At 47.4% G+C, this 17,730-nt stretch overlaps 1 protein-coding gene across 1 annotated transcript in view; it reads right to left on the reverse strand.

Annotated features, from left to right (window-relative positions):
- The window catches only part of LOC139254645 (parathyroid hormone 2 receptor-like), a 176,352-nt gene extending 167,297 nt beyond the window's left edge, over positions 1 to 9,055 (reverse strand). Inside the window, exon 1 of the mRNA XM_070873770.1 lies at positions 8,939 to 9,055. Coding sequence (XP_070729871.1) covers positions 8,939 to 9,055 — 117 coding nt within the window. The remainder of the gene's footprint in view (positions 1 to 8,938) is intronic.
- Between the last annotated feature and the right edge of the window lie 8,675 nt (positions 9,056 to 17,730).

Raw genomic sequence — 17,730 nt, forward strand, 5'->3', positions numbered from 1 at the left:
GATAGTGATCATGAGTGGATAACCCTGACTAAATTTTAGTCTCCTTGACCCAGGGCTGCTGAGTCCAATTGTAGCACCTTTCCACTGCTATAGCCAAGAGCACTTAACTCTGCACAGATTAAGGATTAAGGAGCAAATGTGGGATCTTGCTGTTTTGTAGGACTCCATAGCTCCTCACAGGAAGCCTTTGAACATCCTTTTTAACATATTAGGTTCAAGACTTAAGAGGTTAAGTGTATTGAGGTGAAATTAGTTAATGTGAGGTAGCTGTATAATTTCCTATTGTATCGGATTCCATTGGGCAGCAATTAAGAACTACTTCTACAAAAATATTTTAATCAAATTTATTGCTTTAATTATCAAAAGGTATAAAAGGTCCTTGCTGCGAAAAATAGTCACTAAAACTTCAAACATAGCTCATTGTTTTGGGGGTGAGAGAAAGACAATCCTGGGAGGGCTGTGTGCCAGGCCGTTCTTTTTGAAATAGAACTACTGTGCAGCATCACAATGAAATTATTAATTATCGAGTAGAAAATGAATTAATTTACATGAATTTTTAAAATGTAAACAATGATTTAATAAACTCCCATCATAACCTCGAAATGTGTTATTTGCTACAGCTAACTTTTATCATTTTCTCCCTTTCTGAAACTTTTCAACTCGCTCACTTTCCAACAACAGCTTGTGACTTCAGTGTACAAAATGTCCGAAGGTGCCGTCCAAATGTTAAGAGACTGGGAAATGGAGAGATTAGGAAGGGTGACTGAATGCCTGATCAAAAAGATGGGAGGGCAGAGAAGTGAAGAGGCGAAGGAGTTAATGGAGGGATAAACAGTTTCCTCTAGTGCTATGCCAATAGACAGGAATGATATGTAATTACACCCTAAGGAGTTTCCTATTTTCACTTGCCTGCCATTTCTTCAGCCCACTCAATTGCCGCCGTGTTCTCGCCTAGCTTTCACTGGCGAGTTCCAGGAAGCCCGCGAAACCCGTGCACCCACAGTTAAATCACAAAACCAAAGTTAATATTGCTCTTACTGGGACATTAACATATTGAAATTAGTAACCTGCCCCTCCTGCCTAACTCGCTGCAATTAAATGTGGAAAATAGCGGGTTGGAGCTGGCTTCCCAATGCGCTGTCTGGCACTTTTAACCACCCACCCGCTCCAAACCCACTCACTGATGCTAGTGAAAATTCCCCCCATGCCTCTATGCCAAGATATAAATATCTCAAATGTTTGCACAACACAACCTTGTCCCACTGATACATATAAAATCGACTAAATGTGAAACTTTGTATTCCATCAATATATTTTCAGTTTCTGTTATTGTGGATGTTGATTATAGGTTAGTTAAAGGGATTACAGAGAGAATAGATACCTGATAGTACTTACAAGGGAATTCTTGTAACCTTGATAAAGATTAAATTACTACCTGAAAACCACTCGAGGACATCTTGTCACATTTTATAATAAATAGGGAGTACAATAAATGTTACTCAATGATTTAATTATTCTCTTTTTGCTGGTGAACTGCCAGTATTCTCTGTGGCACTTCTGCATGTTGATATTCACACTGAAGAATTAACTACTTCAACCTGTCAGAACTGCACACTTACTGACAAATTATTACCAGCTTATTATCAGAAAATTCTATATCCAGTATAATAAATCAACACTTTCACCTGTGAATTCATTCCATGCTTTTTGTTCAGTAATTTGCTGTTTGTGGGATTTTGCTGACACTATTCGACTGGCACATTTCCCTACATAACAGTAACTGCACTTCCAATCTAATTAATTGGACACAAAGTGCTTTGGCACATCCTGAGGAAATGATCGAGTGTCATATACAGAACAAGTTCTTTCGAGCTCTCCCTCCAATTTATTTGAAATGAATGTCCTGGCTTTCATTAGGAGCTCAATATTCGCCGGTCATTTGCACCGTTTTTTTGGCACGCGCCGTTTTTTCTGCCGAATTAATTTTTTTCAAAGTTTCCCCCTGCAATCTGCGCCGGTGTAATTTACTTAGGTACAATTTTTCTAGGCCAGTTTTTTTTTATGTCATAGTTTGACGTTCCCTCATGTCTGCGCCGGTTTTTTCAATTGTTGGCAGTTTGACCAACATTTTTTTCTCTTAGGGCGACGTATCTGGTCACTCCCGAACAACCTTCTGGTGAGTTAAGAAAACCAGCGCACCTTCACAAATCTGCGCTGAAAGTTGCTATTGTTTATAAATCAAAGATTTTGGAGGGAGTCAAGAACACTGTCAAAATCAATAATAAAGTTCAATGTTTTTTTACCTGTCAACGTAGAAGTGTAAATTTGTTGGATTTCAGAATTTCTCTCATTTTTTACTCATTCACATGTCACTAGCGAACGTCCTGAAGAAAGGCCTGGAGGTTTGGCTGGCAGAATCGGCCTCGGACCCGGACACAGCGGCTCGGCTAGAAAACAAGCCGTGGGGGGGTGGGGGGGAGGAGAGAAAGAGAGCGAGGTGCCAATTGGAAGGCTTGGAGCCCAGGGAGGGGGGAGGAGAGAGAGAAGTCACAAGATGTGGGGGTGGGGGCAGAGAGGAGAAGTCACAAGACCTTTGAGTGTGGGTCATCCATACAGGCTTGGAGAGATACAACTACGAACCTGTGCTGCCTGCTTTCCTGCCATTTTGAGCTTCTTTCAAAGGTTAAATTTAAGTCAGCGACAACTATTCCACTGTTTGGAGCTGTTCCGTAATGTTGTGTTGTGTTGGTTCAATTTTAATGTAAAATATATTTTATTCAAAAGTTTACAATAACTTAACTTTAATAAAATTATTCTTGTATCAAACTTTACTTTAAGATCACTCTTAAGATCACTTAAAAACTTTAAGATAACTTATAAACGTAAATTTACATAACTTCCAAAAACTTGTAAATTGAGAACAGTTACAACAGTAACAATAATAACAACAACAACAGCAGCAAAGAAAGGCTGCGGCCATCTCTCATCCCCTTTATTCTAACACCGCCCGCTGTGCTCGGTCTTGGACTCTCCAGCACCCTTGCCCACAGGCGGTGGCGCAGTGTTTCTGGACTTGGTACCAAGCTTATTCCTTCTAACATCTCGGGTACTGAGGGTGGGGGATGTCAGCGTCAGACGGCAAGTTGGAGGGCCCAGGCGGCAAATTGGAGGACCCAACTTTGAACTCTTCAGAGGCTGGTGTGGGGATTGGAGCAGGAGTGACAGTTGATTCTGTCAATGGGCGCAGGGTCTGGGCATGTTCCCTTATTCCAGCAGCTAACTCCAACATGCCGTCCCTTATAGAAACATAGAAACAGAGAAACATAGAAATTTACAGCACAGAAGGAGGCCATTTCGGACCATCGTGTCTGCGCTGGCCGACAAAGAGCCGCACGGCCTTTTGTCAGCAGCCTTAAAGGTTACATACAAACAAATGAACAGTAACGGAAAGGCAAAGAGCACCCAACCCAACCAGTCCACCCCACACCATTGCAACACCCCTTATACTAAAAACATCTACACTCCACCTCAACTGGAGCCATGTGATCTCCTGGGAGAAGCAAAAACCAGATAAAAATCCAGGCCAATTTAGGGAGAAAAAATCTGGGAAAATTCTTCTCCAACCCATCCAGGTGATCGAAACTAGTCCAGGAGATCATACCTGGTTGTATTCTATTCCCTGCAGTACTTATCATTATATCTGCACCGACCAGCAAAAGGTCATCTAGTCTAATCCCAATTATCAGCTCTAGGTCCATAACCGTGCAGGTTACGGCACTTCAAGTGCCCATCCAACAGTCTCATAAAAATGGTGAGGGTTACTGCATCCACCACTCCTCCAGGCAGCGAGTTCCAGATCCCCACAACACTCTGCGCAAAGAAGCGACCCCCCAAATCCCCTCTAAACCTTCCACCAACCACCTTAAAACTATGCCCCCTCATAATAGCCCCCTCCACCAATGGAAATAGGCCCTTACTATCCACTATGTCTAGGTCCCTCAATATTTTGTACACCTCGATGAGGTCTCCTCTCAAGCTCCTGTGTTCCAATCCAAGCCTATCCAATCTGTCCTCATAACTAAGATTCTCCATTCCAGGCAGCATCCTAGTAAATCTCCTCTGCACCCTCTCTAGTGCAATCACATCCTTCTTATAATACGATGACCAGAACTGCAAGCAGTATTGCAGCTGTGACCTAACCAAAGTATTATACAATTTAAGCATAACCTCCCTGCTCTTATTATTCTATGCCTTGGCCAACAAAGGCAAGCATTCCCTATGCCTTCTTAACCACCTTATCCACCTAGCCTGCTACTTTCAGGGATCTGTGGACAAGCACTCCAAGGTCCCTTTGTTCATCTGCACTGTTAAGTGGCCTACCACTTAATGTGTATAACTTTTCCTTATTAGCCCTCCCAAAGTGCATCACCTCACACTTCACTGAATTAAATTCCATTTGCCACAGCTCTGCCAACCTGACCAGTAGTGTCATGTATTCAACCAACATTCTAACCCATGTATAATCTGACCCTTGGCATTGACATGCTGCAACACACACCCGACCCCATAGGACGACGCATCGCACGTTAACACAAGTTTCTTACATGGGTCATATAGCGTTAACAGATTGTTGGAACATAACAAATTGCGTGCTCTATTAAAAGCCCTTTCCTGGCTGTCCCCCCAGACCCATTCGCGACCTTTGCGTAGGAGCATGTGTAGCGGCTCTAGCAGCATGCTCAATTTGGGAAGAAAGTTACCAAAATAGTTCAGGAGCCCCAGGAATGAACGCAGCTCCGTCGGGTCTGGGTGCTCCCTGGATCGCTTCCGTCTTGGACGCAGTAGGGCTGATCCCGTCTGCTGCTACCCTTATCCCCAGGAATTCTACCTCTGGAGCTAGGAAGACACACTTCGCCTTTTTCAGTCGCAGCCCTACCCAGTCCAGTCTGCATAGCACCTCCTCCAGGTTCTGGAGGTGTTCTTCAGTATCATAACCCGTAATGAGGATGTCGTCCTGAAAAACCACCGTCTCTGGAATCGACTTGAGGAGGCTTTCCATATTTCGTTGGAAGATCGCGGCGACTGAGCGAATCCCGAACGGACATCTGCTGTACTCAAACAACCTCTTGTGTGTCGTGATGGTGGTCAGCTTCTTCGACTCACTCGCCAGCTCCTAGGTCATGTAAGCTGAGGTCAGGTCCAATTTTGAAAAAAGTTTGCCACCGGATAGCGTCGCAAAGAGGTCCTCCACTCTCGATAGCGGGTACTGGTCTTGGAGTGACACCCGATTGATGGTGGCCTTGTAATCGCCACATATCCTCACCGACCCATCCGCTTTGAGCACCAGCACAATCAGGCTCACCCAGTCACTGAATTCGACTGGCGAGATGATACCTTCCCTCAGCAGGCGGTCCAATTCGCCTTCTATCTTTTCCCGCATCACGTACGGCACCGCTCTGGCCTTGTGGTGTACTGGCCTGGCATCCGGGTTTATGTGAATCACTACCTTGGCCCCCATGAAAGTGCCAATGCCGGGTTGAAATAATGAGTCAACTTTGTCCAGGATCTGTGAGCATGATACTCGCTCCACAGAGGAAATTGCATTGACATCGCCCCATTTCCAGTTCATGATAGCAAGCCAACTCCTCCCCAGTAGTGCGGAACCGTCCCCTGGGACAATCCAGAGTGGCAACCTGTTCTCCGAATCTTTGTGGGTCACAACTACCGTGGCGCTGCCTAGCACCGGAATGATCTGCTTTGTGTAAGTCCGTAGCTGTGCGTCAATCGGCGATAATTTTGGCCTCCTGGCCTTGGACGCCCACAATTTTTCGAACTGTTTGATACCTATCAGGGACTGGCTGGCCCCCGTGTCTAGCTCCATTGATACTGGGATGCCATTGAGGAGCACTTTCATCATTATCGGTGGTATCCTGGTATATGAACTGTATACGTGCTCCACATGAACTCGCTGAACTTCAGCTTCCAGTGATTTCCCCCAGCGTTCATTTCTGCAATTTCTGCAGGTATTTTGTTCACCTCTGCAAACTCCGGCTGAGTGTGTGCCTCCATGCCTTCAGCATGAGCTGATGTTTGAAACAAAATGTCCCTTGCCAGTCGATCGTCCCTGACTGCCCCTGTGACTGTCCTTGATGCGCCATTAACAGGTGTTCATGGCCCCATTACTGGCCGCATTATCCCTTGCAATGGTGTGAATCGCCGTTCAACTTGCCATTGTCTCTGTCGAACTCCCCCTCTGGGTTCGACTACATGTTGGGGCATGCCCGATTGCCCTTGTCTGCCTGGAGAACTGTGTGCTGCTTTAACAATGTTGAATCTCTGTCCCAACCATTCCTTAACACAGTACCTCTCATCTGTTCTGCTAGTGGCCATGCTCGCATGGTTTAAATCCCAGTTTCTTGTCGCCATTGATACGTCCTTACTATACGGTATAAATGCACACGAGGCCCACGCTTGAGAGAAGGTCAGTCTGTGACCTGTCCTTTATTTCATAGCACTCAAGTGATGGAAGTGGGTGGAGCTTCCCCTTTTATACCTGAAGGTCCAGGTTAGGAGTGTCTCCCACCTAGTGGTCATTGTTCTCACAGTGTACAACTTAGGTCAGATTATACATGGGTTACAATGCTGGTTGAATACATGACAAGTAGATTGATATCCTCCTGCAGCCCATGACTTTCCTCTTCATTATCAACCACACCACCAATTTTAGTGTCGTCTGCAAACTTCTTAATCATATTTACTATATTAAAATCTAAATCGTCGATATATACCACAAAAAGCAAGGGACCCAGTACTGAGCCCTGTGGAACCCCACTGGAAACATCCTTCCAGTCCCAAAAACATCCATCAATCATTACCCTTTGTTTCATACCTCTAAGCCAAATTTGGATCCAACTTGCCACTTTGTCCAGGATCCCATGGGCTTTAAACTTCATGACCAGTCTACCATGCGGGACCTTATCAAAAGCCTTGCTAAAGTCCATATATACTACATCGTACATGTTATATATGTATGCTTGTATTTACTTTGTACAGCCACCAGAGGGCTCATCCCTTGGAGTCCCAAGGGATCCCATAACCCCTTGGAAGCACAGGTATTTAAGGAGGCTTCACAGGTTGGAGAGGCACTCTGGAGACCTGCAATAAAAGACTAAGGTCACACTTTACTTTGAGCTCACAGTGTTCAGTCTGACTCTTTCTCCATACACAACAACTGGCGATGAGATACAGAAAGTGAATCCAAAGATGCAGAGAACAGTGGGCCTCCTGGAGAAATTCTCGGAGGGAGAGGATTGGTAAACTTTTGTGGAGCAACTCGATCAATGCTTCGTAACCAACGAGCTAGATGGGGAAGAGAGCGCTGCCAAACGAAGGGCGATCCTCCCTCACCGTTTGTGGGACACCAACGTATGGCCTCATGAAGAATCTGCTCACTCCAGCAAAACTCATGGAGAAATCGTACAACGATTTGTGCACACTGGTCCGAGAGCATTTGAACCCAAAGGAAAGCGTTCTGATGGCGAGGTATCGGTTTTACACCTACAAAAGGTCTGAAGGCCAGGAAGTGGCGAGTTATGTCGCCGAGCTAAGATGCCTTGCAGGACATTGCGAATTTAAAGGACATTTGGAGCACATGCTCAGAGACTTTTTCGTACTTGGCATTGGCCATGAAACCATACTTCGCAAACTTTTGACTGTAGAGACCCCAACCTTGAGTAAGGCCATAGCGATAGCCCAGGCGTTCATTGCCACCAGTGACAATACTAAGCAAATCTCTCAGCACACAAGTGCTGCTACAAGTACTGTGAACAAAGTGATGTTGTTTTCGAATCGTAACGTACAGGGCAGATCACACATACCTGCAGCTACACGTCCGCAAATGTCTCAGAGTCCACCATCAAGGGTGATGAATGCAAGGCCATTAACACCTTGTTGGCGCTGCGCGGGTGATCATCGTTTCCATTCATGCCGATTCAAAGGGTATGTTTGCAAGGGCTGTGGATCAATGGGACACCTCCAACGAGTGTGCAGGCAAACTGCAAAGCCTGCTAAACCTGCAAACCACCATGTTGCAGAGGAGGAAAGATCCATGGAGGATCACGATGAACCAGAGCCTCAGATTGAGGAGGCAGAGATACATGGGGTGCACATATTCACAACGAACTGTCTACGATAATGCTGGATGTTGAACTAAATGAACTCCCGGTGTCAAGGGAGCTGGACACGGGCGCAAGCCAATCCATCATGGGCAAAAAGACTTTCAAAAGGTTGTGGTGCAACAAGGCTAGTCTTAACTCCAGTTCGCATGAAACTAAGAACTTACACAAAATAACTGATTCCTGTAATCGGCAATGCTACCGTAAAGGTCTCCTACGATGGAGCGGTGCACAAGCTACCACTCTAGGTGATACCGGGTGATAGTCCCACACTGCTTGGCAGGAGCTGGCTGGGAAAGTTACGCTGGAACTCGGAAGACGTCCGACACTTCGTGTGCCCAGGTCTTAAACAAATTTCCTTCGCTGTTCGAACCAGGCATTGGGAAATTTCAAGGAGCAAAAGTGCAGATCCACCTAATTCCAGGGGCGCGACCCATCCATCACAAGGCGAGAGCAGTATCGTACATGATGAGAGAAAGGGTAGAGATCGAGCTAGACCGGCTGCAAAGAGAGGGCATCATTTCCCCGATCGAGTTCAACGAATGGGCCAGACCTATCGTCCCAGTCCTCAAGGGAGATGGTACCGTCAGAATCTGTGGCGAATACAAAGTAACTATCAATTGTTTCTCCCTGCAGGACCAATACCCACTACCAAAGACCGACGACCTCTTTGCAGTGCTGGCGGGAGGAAAGATGTTCACGAAGCTGGATCTGACTTCAGCCTACATGACCCAGGAACTGGAGGAATCATCAAAGGCCCTCACCTGCATCAACATGCACAAAGGTCCATTTGGAATCGGATCGGAGGCACCGATATTCCAGAGAAACATGGAAAGTTTACTGAAGTCGCTCCCGCACACCGTGGTCTTCCAGGACGACATCTTGGTCACAGGTCGGAACACAGTCGAGCATCTGCAGAGCCTGGAGGAGGTTCTTAGTCGACTCAACCGCGTGAGGCTCAGGCTAAAAGGCTCAAAGTGCGTTTTCCTGGCGTCTGAAGTGGAGTTCCTGGGCAGCAGCATTCCGGCAGACGGCATCAGGCCCACCAACGCGAAGACGGAGGCAATCGAGAACGCACCGAGGCCACAGAACGTGACGGCGCTGCGCTCGTTTCTGGGACTCCTGAACTACTTTGGTAACTTCATACCGGGTCTCAGCACACTGTTAGAGCCACTACATGTCTTACTACGAAAAGGGAACGAATGGGTTTGGGGCAAAAGCCAAGAAAATGCCTTTGTAAAAGCAAGAAAATTGTTATGCTCGAACAAATTGCTTGTGTTGTATGATCCATGTAAGGATTTGGTACTAGCATGTGATGCATCGTCATATGGCGTCGGGTGTGTAGTGCAACAAGCTAATGATTTCGGGAAACTGCAACCAGTTGCTTATGTATCCAGCAGTCTGTCTAAGGCTGAGAGAGCTGACAGCATGATTGAGAAAGAAGCGTTAGCGTGTGTCTATGGGGTAAAGAAAATGCATCAATACCTGTTTGGGCTAAAATTCGAATTGGAAACTGAACATAAGCCACTTATATCCCTGTTCTCCGAGAGTAAAGGGATAAATACCAATGCATTGGGCCACATCCAGAGATGGGCGCTCACGTTGTCCGTATAAAACTATGCCATCCGCCACAGGCCAGGCACAGAAAACTGAGCCGATGCTCTCAGTAGGCTGCCATTGGCTACCAAGGGGATGGAAGTGGTGCAGCCCGCAGATCTAGTCACGGTTATGGAAGCATTTGAGGGTGAGCAATCACCCATCACTGCCCGGCTGATCAAAACCTAGACAAGCCAGGACCCCTTATTGGGCCCAAGTTTCCACATGATTTGCGCCTGATTTTTAGGAGCAACTGGTGGAGAACGGACTATCTTAGAATTTGCAATTCTCCACATTTTTTTTTCTGCAGTTCTAGTCAGGTAGAACAGTTCTACTTTGGAACAGAATTTTTTCTTCAAAAGGGGGCATGTCCGGCCACTGACGCCTGAATTGAAAGTTTCCACAGTGAAAATGTACTCCAAACTAAAGTAGAATGGAGCAAGTGAAGATTTTTGTAGAACTGAAAAAACCTGTTCTACACATTAAAAAATCAGGCGCAGGTTACAAATCAGGCGTCCAGAACGAGGTGGGGGGGAGGGGGGGGGAAGGGAACTCATTAAATTCTACAATAAATCCTTATTTATACTTATACAAATATTATACAAATAAATCCAACCTGAATAAACATTTATAAGCAAAGAAAAGATTAAATAAACCATCTTCCTACCTGTGTGAAAGTGCTTCAGCCAGGAAGAATGGTGCAGCAAGCCTCACAAAACGAGGGAGCCGACCGAACGCGGGCCGGGGGGGTGGGGAGGAGGGAGCCGACTGAACGCGGGCCGGGGGGGTGGGGAGGAGGGAGCCGACTGAACGCGGGCCGGGGGGGTGGGGAGGAGGGAGCCGACCGAACGTGGGCAGGGCGGGGGGGAGGAGGGAGCCGACAAACGCGGGGGGTGGGGGGGGGAAGAAAGGGAGCCGATCGAACGCGGGGGGGTGGAGGGAAGGAAGCCGACCGAACGCGGGCGGGCGGGAGGGAGGGAGCCTACTGAACGCGGGGGGTGGGGGGGAGGGAAGGGAGCCGACCGAACGCGGGGGGTGGGGGGGGGGAAGGAAGGGAGCCGACCGAACGCGGGGGGGTGGAGGGAAGGAAGCCGACCGAACGCGGGCGGGCGGGAGGGAGGGAGCCTACTGAACGCGGGGGGTGGGGGGGGGAAGGGAAGGGAGCCGACCGAACGCGGGGGAGTGGAGGGAAGGGAGCCAACCAAACGCGGGAGGGAAGGGAGCCGACCGAACGCGGGGGGTGGTGGGGGAAGGGAAGGGAGCCGACCGAACGCGGGGGAGTGGAGGGAAGGGAGCCGACCAAACGCGGGAGGGAGGGAGCCTACCGAACGCGGTGAGGGGGGGGGGGGGGGAGGGAGGGAGCCGACCGAACGCGGGAGGGGGAAGGGAATGGAGCCGTTCCAGACGGCTGGCGGGAAAGAGAGAAGGCTGCAGGAAGCCTCAGAAATTGAGGAGCCATTTCCCGACGGCAAAAGGGGGAGGTCGTCGGGAAACAGCTGCCTCAACTTTCTGAGGCTTCCTGCACCCTTCTCACTGCTACAAGAAGCCTCTGTGCTGATGGCAATGTACTTTTATTAAAAAATGTTCAAAAACTAAACAGCTACAAAGAACTACAAAGAACTACAAAAATGGCCGAGTGCCAATGTTTTTTTCACACTGAGCATGCGCGAACGCTCCAACGCGCACGCGCAGCGTTGCCGGCAGGAAAAAAACTAATTTAAATAGTACCCGCCCCCTCCCACTTACAAAATCAGCGCAAGTGTAGGCTCCGCCCCCCTGTGCGCTGCGCCAAGCAGACAAGGAGCTGCAGAACACTCCAGAATCGCTCGTTTTTTTTCCGGCGCCGTTTTAATCGCGAAAAACGGGCGCCCAGCTCAGAGGGGTGCCCGTTTTTTATCATGTGGAAACTTGGGCCCATAATCTCTAGTCAAAAGCTGTGTGCTTTACGGGAGCTGGTCCAGTGTCTCAGTGGAAATGCAGGAAGAGATAAAGCCGTTCCAGCGGCGCAAAGATGAAATGTCTATACAGGCAGGCTGCCTTCTCTGGGACAGTCGAGTAGTGGTGCCCAAGAAGGGCAGAGACACTTTCATCAATGACCTCCACAGTACCCACCCAGGCATCATAATGATGAAAGCGATAGCCAGATCCCACGTGTGGTGGCCCGGTATCGATGCGGACTTAGAGTCCTGCGTTCACAGATGTAATGCATGCTCGCAGTTAAGCAATGTACCCAGGGCGTCGCCGCTAAGTTTATGGTCTTGGCCCTCCAAAACGTGGTCTAGAGTATACGTCGACTATGCAGGCCCGTTCTTGGATAAAATGTTCCTTGTGGTTGTAGACACGTACTCCAATCAGATTGAATGTGAGATAATGTCGGCTAGCACGTCTGCTGCCTTTACTGAAAGCCTGCGGGCCATGTTTGCCACACACCGGCCTACCCGATGTCCTGGTGAGTGACAACGGGCCATGTTTTACCAGTGCTGAGTTCAAAGAATTCATGACCTGCAACGGGATCAAACATGTCACATCTGCCCCGTTTAAACCAGCGTCCAATGGTCAGGCAGAGAGAGCAGTGCAAACCATCAAGCAAGGCTTGAAGAGGGTAACTGAAGGCTCACTTCAGACTCGCCTATCCCGAGTCAGGCTTAGTTACCGCACGAGACCCCACTCACTCACTGGGATCCCACCTGCTAAACTGCTCATGAAAAGAGCACGTAAGACAAGGCTCGCATTAGTTCACCCTGATCTACATGAACAGGTAGAGAGCAGGCGGCTTCAACAAAGTGCATACCATGATAGCGCAAATGTGTCACGTGAGATTGAAATCAATGATCCTGTATTTGTATTAAATTATGGACAAGGCTTCCCGGCACTGTCATGGCCAAAGAGGGGAGCAGGGTGTTTCGGGTCAAACTTTCAAATGGACTCATTCACCGGAAACACTTGGACCAAATCAAACTCAGATTCGTGGAATATCCTGAGCAACCCACCTTGGACCCGAACTTTTTTGATCACCCACCATATGCACCACAGTTGATCACGAAGCAGAACCCATCATCCACAGCAGCCCAGCAGGACACACCACACCAGGCAGCCCAGCAAGTCCAGCTGCAAGCAGCCCAGCGAGGGCCCAACAAATGATTCAACAACACCAGCTTTCACACCGAGACGATCAACCAGGGCAAGAAGGGCCCCAGATCGACTCACATTGTAAATAATTTCAATATTGACTTTGCGGGTTGAGTGTTATTATATATGTATGCTTGTATTTACTCGGTACAGCCACCAGAGGGCTCATCACCTGGAGTCCCAAGGGATCCCATAATCCCTTGCGAGCACAGGTATTTAAGGAGGCTTCACAGTTTGGAGAGACACTCTGGAGACCTGCAATTAAAGACTAAGGTCACACAAAAGATAGAAAGAAGAAAAGTAAAAGTGGAGGGCAGAGAAACCCTAGGCAAAAAGCAAAAAGGGCCACATTACAGCAAAATTCAAAAGAGGCAAAGTTTGTTAAAAAGACAAGCCTGAATGCTCTGTGCCTCAATGCGAGGAGTATTCAGAATAAGGTGGACGAATTTACTGTGCAGATAGCAGTTAACGGATATGATGTAATTGGCATCGTGGAGACATGGCTCTCGGGTGACCAAAGCTGGGAACTCAACATCCAGAGGTATTCAACATTTAGGAAGGATAGGCAGAGAGGAAAAGGAGGCGGGGTGGCGTTGCTGTTGAAGAGGAAATTAATGCAATAGTAAGGAGGGACATTAGCCTGAATGATGTGGAATCGGTATGGGTGGAGTTGCGGAATACCAAACGGCAGAAAACGCTAGTGGGATTTGTATACAGACCACCAAACAGTAGTAGTGAGGTTGGGGACAGCAACAAACAAGAAAGCATGCAATAAAGGTACAGCAGTTATCATGGGCGACTTTAATCTACATATTGATTGGGCTAACCAAACTGGTAGCAATGCAGTGGAGGAGGATTTCCTGGAGTGTATTCGGAATGGTTTTCTCGAGCAATATGTTGAGGAACCAACTAGAGGGCTGGCCATCCGAGACTGGGTGATGTGTAATGAGAAAGGACTAATTAGCAATCTTGTTGTGCGAGGCCCCTTGGGGAAGAGTGACCATAATATGGTAGAATTCTTTATTAAGATGGAGAGTGACACAGAAACTAGGGTCCTGAACTTAAGGAAAGGTAACTTCGATGGTATGAGACGTGAATTGGCTAGAATAGACTGGCGCGTGATACTTAAAGGGTTGACGGTGGATAGGCAATGGCAATGGCAAACATTTAAGGATCACATGGATGAACTTCAACAATTGTACATCCCTGTCTGGAGTAAAAATTAAACGGGGAAGGTGGCTCAACCGTGGCTAACAAGGGAAATTAAGGATAGTGTTAGATCCAAGGAAGAGACATATAAATTGGCCAGAAAAAGCAGCAAACCTTCGGACTGAGAGAATTTTGTAATACAGCAGAGGAAAACAAAGGGTAGAATTAGGAGGGGGAAAATAAAGTATGAGAGGAAGCTTGCTGGGAACATAAAAACTGACTGCAAAAGCTTCTATAGATATGTGCAGAGAAAAAGATTAGTGAAAACAAACGTAGGTCCCTTGCAGTCAGATTCAGGTGAATTTATAATGGAGAACAAAGAAATGGCTGATCAGTGAAAACAAATACTTTGGTTCTGTCGTCACGAATGAAGACACAAATAACCTTCCGGAAATACGAGGGGACCGAGAGTCTAGTGAGAAGGAGGAACTGAAGGAAATCCTTATTAGGCGGGAAATTGTGTTAGGGGAATTGATGGGATTGAAGGTCGATAAATTCCAGGGGACCTGATCGTCTGCATCCCAGAGCAGTTAAGGAGGTAGCCCTAGAAATAGTGGATGCATTGGTGATCATTTTCCAACAGTGTATCGAATCTGGATCGGTTCCGCTGGAATGGAGGGTAGCTAATGTAACACCACTTTTTTAAAAAGGAGGGAGAGAGAAAACAGGGAATTATAGATCGGTTGGCCTGACATCAGTCGTGGGGAAAATGTTGGAATCAATTATTAAAGATGAAATAGCAGCACATTTGGAAAGCAGTGTCGGAATTGGTCTAATTCAGCATGGATTTATGAAAGGGAAATTCTGCTTGACAAATTTTCTAGAATTTTTTGATGATGTAACTGGTAGAGTGGACAAGGAAGAACTAGTGGATGTGGTGTATTTGGACTTTCAAAAGGCTTTTGACAAGGTCCCACACAAGAGATTGGTGTGCAAAATTAAAGCACATGGTATTGGGGGTAATGTACTGACGTGGATAGAGAACTGGTTGGCAGACAGGAAGCAGAGAGTCGGGATAAACAGGTCCTTTTCAGAATGGCAGGCAATGACTAGTGGGGTACCGCAGGGCTCAGTGCTGGGACCCCAGCTATTTACAATATACATTAGTGATTTGGATGAGGGAATTGAGTGTAATATCTCCAAGTTTGCAGATGACACTAAGCTGGGTGGCAGTGTGAGCTGTGAGGAGGACGCTAAAAGGCTGCAGGGTGACTTGGACAGGTTAGGTGAGTGGGCAAACGCATGGCAGACGCAGTGTAATGTGCATAAATGTAACGTTATCCACTTTGGTGGCAAAAACACAAAGGCAGAATATTATCTGAATGGCGGCAGATTAGGAAAAGGTGAGGTGCAACGAGACCTGGGTGTCATGGTTCATCAGTCATTGAAAGTTGGCATGCAGGTTCAGCAGGCGGTGAAGAAGGCAAATGATATGTTGGCCTTCATAGCTAGGGGCTTTGAGTTATACAGGGTCTTCGTGAGGCCTCACCTGGAATATTGTGTTCAGTTTTGGTCTCCTAATCTGAGGAAGGACATTCTTGCTATTGAGGGAGTGCAGCAAAGGTTCATCAGACTGATTCCCAGGATGGCAGGGCATACATATGAGGAGAGACTGGATCAACTGGGCCTGTATTCACTGGAGTTTCGAAGGATGAGAGGGGGTCTCATAGAAACATATAAAGTTCTGACGGGACTGGACAGGTTAGATGCAGGAAGAATGTTCCCGATGTTGGGGAAGTCCAGAACCAGGGGACATAGTCTAAGGATAAGCCATTTAGGACTGAGATGAGGAGAAACTTCTTCACTGAGAGAGTTGTTAACCTGTGGAATTCCCTACCGCAGAGAGTTGTTGATGCCAGTTCATTGGATATATTCAAGAGGGAGTTAGATATGGCCCTTACGGCCAAGGGGATCAAGGGGTATGGAGAGAAATCAGGAAAGGAGTACTGAGGTGAATGATCGGCCATGATCTTATTGAATGGTGGTGCAGGTTCGAAGGGCCGAATGGCCTACTCCTGCACCTATTTTCTTTGTTTCTATATTTCTCTGTTTACTTTGAGCTCGCAGTGTTCAGTCTGATTCTTTCTCCATACACAACAATACACATTACCCTCATCGACCCTCTTGGTTACAACCTCAAAAAATTCAATCAGGTTAGTCAAACACGATCTTCCCTTAACAAATCCGTGCTGACTGTCCCTAATTATTCCTTGCTTATCCAACTGCAGATTTATACTGTCTTTCAGGATTTTTTTGAATAATTTTCCCACCACTGACATTAGGCTGACAGGCCTGTAATAACTCGGCCTATCCCTTTATCCGTTCTTAAACAAGGGTACTACATTAGCAGTCCTCCAATCCTCCGGCATCATGCCCATATCCAAAGAGGACTGGAAAATGATGGTCAAGGCCTCTGCTATTTCCTCTTTTACTTCGCCCAACAACCTGGGATGCATTTCATCTGGACCTGGGGACTTATCTACTTTCAAAGCTGCTAAACCCCTTAATACTTATTCTCTCACTATATTTATTTCATCCAGAATATCATGCACCCTGACAATGTCTCAACGACCTGCAACATTCCCTTCCTCATGGATAGTGATGTGGTTTGCACTACCTCTGACATTCCCTCCTTCATGGCCACTATTCCCTCACTGATGGTCCCGGATATCATTCACATTTCTTGTGAGAGTGTTGTTACTTCTCCCGACAGTCCCGCAACCTTATCACTCACCCCACTGATGATGTCCAGGAGTGATCGGGTAAGGTCAGTGCTCTCCGCACTCAATGACTTCATCTGAATCACAACTGTTAGATGCTGCACCTCAGGAGAGAGCGGTCGAGCTCTCATTCCCCTCCTCCCCATGGGTGTGGCTCACACCACAACACTGGGACCCGCAACCTCGGATGTTGGGGCCCTGGGTGTGCCTCGCTGCACCACACCACTGGGACCCGCAACCTGGGATGGTGGGGCCTTGGGTGTGCCTTGCTGTATCACACCACTGGGACCCGCAACCTCAAAAGATGTGAAATCATGGAATGTCCCACCAACACTCAAATCGCTAGTCACGGAAGGGGCTGTCACTTCCATGAGCAGCACCTCCTCCAAAGTCAGTACAACAGCGGGAGCTCATCCAGCTCCATCTCCTCCCCCTCACCCCCATGGATGGATTGGATGATGTTCTCCTCTTCTGGCATCTGAATCTTCTTCTGCATCGTCAGGGTTGGCCTCAAGTTCTGCAAAATATAACAGAACAGTCAAATGGTTAGCAGCGGAGGAGGGGGCAGGATGGGTGGCATGAGTAGGCTCATACATCGCAGGCCAGGCAGCAGGTTGATTTGAAGGACCACGATGAATTTGTCGGACTTACCCTCTCCCTCGAGTGTGGGCCCAGCTTGTGCAGTACTGATTGCTTTTTTTCCAGGCAAGACCCATCAAATCAGCGACCCTTTCGTCCAAGGGTGTCAGTGAGTGCAGATTTGCCAGGCCTCCTCCTCTTCGAGTTCTTTCCCTTTTGTTGTGTGCCACTTTCCTCTTCGAAGATGAAAATGCACCTTTTTAGAGAGTGTGTCTTTCTGCTGGGTGGGACATATACAGCTGGTCACATTTACAATTGCATTA

This window comes from Pristiophorus japonicus, chromosome 3, assembly GCF_044704955.1.
Source record: "Pristiophorus japonicus isolate sPriJap1 chromosome 3, sPriJap1.hap1, whole genome shotgun sequence".
In the NCBI taxonomy this organism is placed as follows: domain Eukaryota; kingdom Metazoa; phylum Chordata; class Chondrichthyes; family Pristiophoridae; genus Pristiophorus; species Pristiophorus japonicus.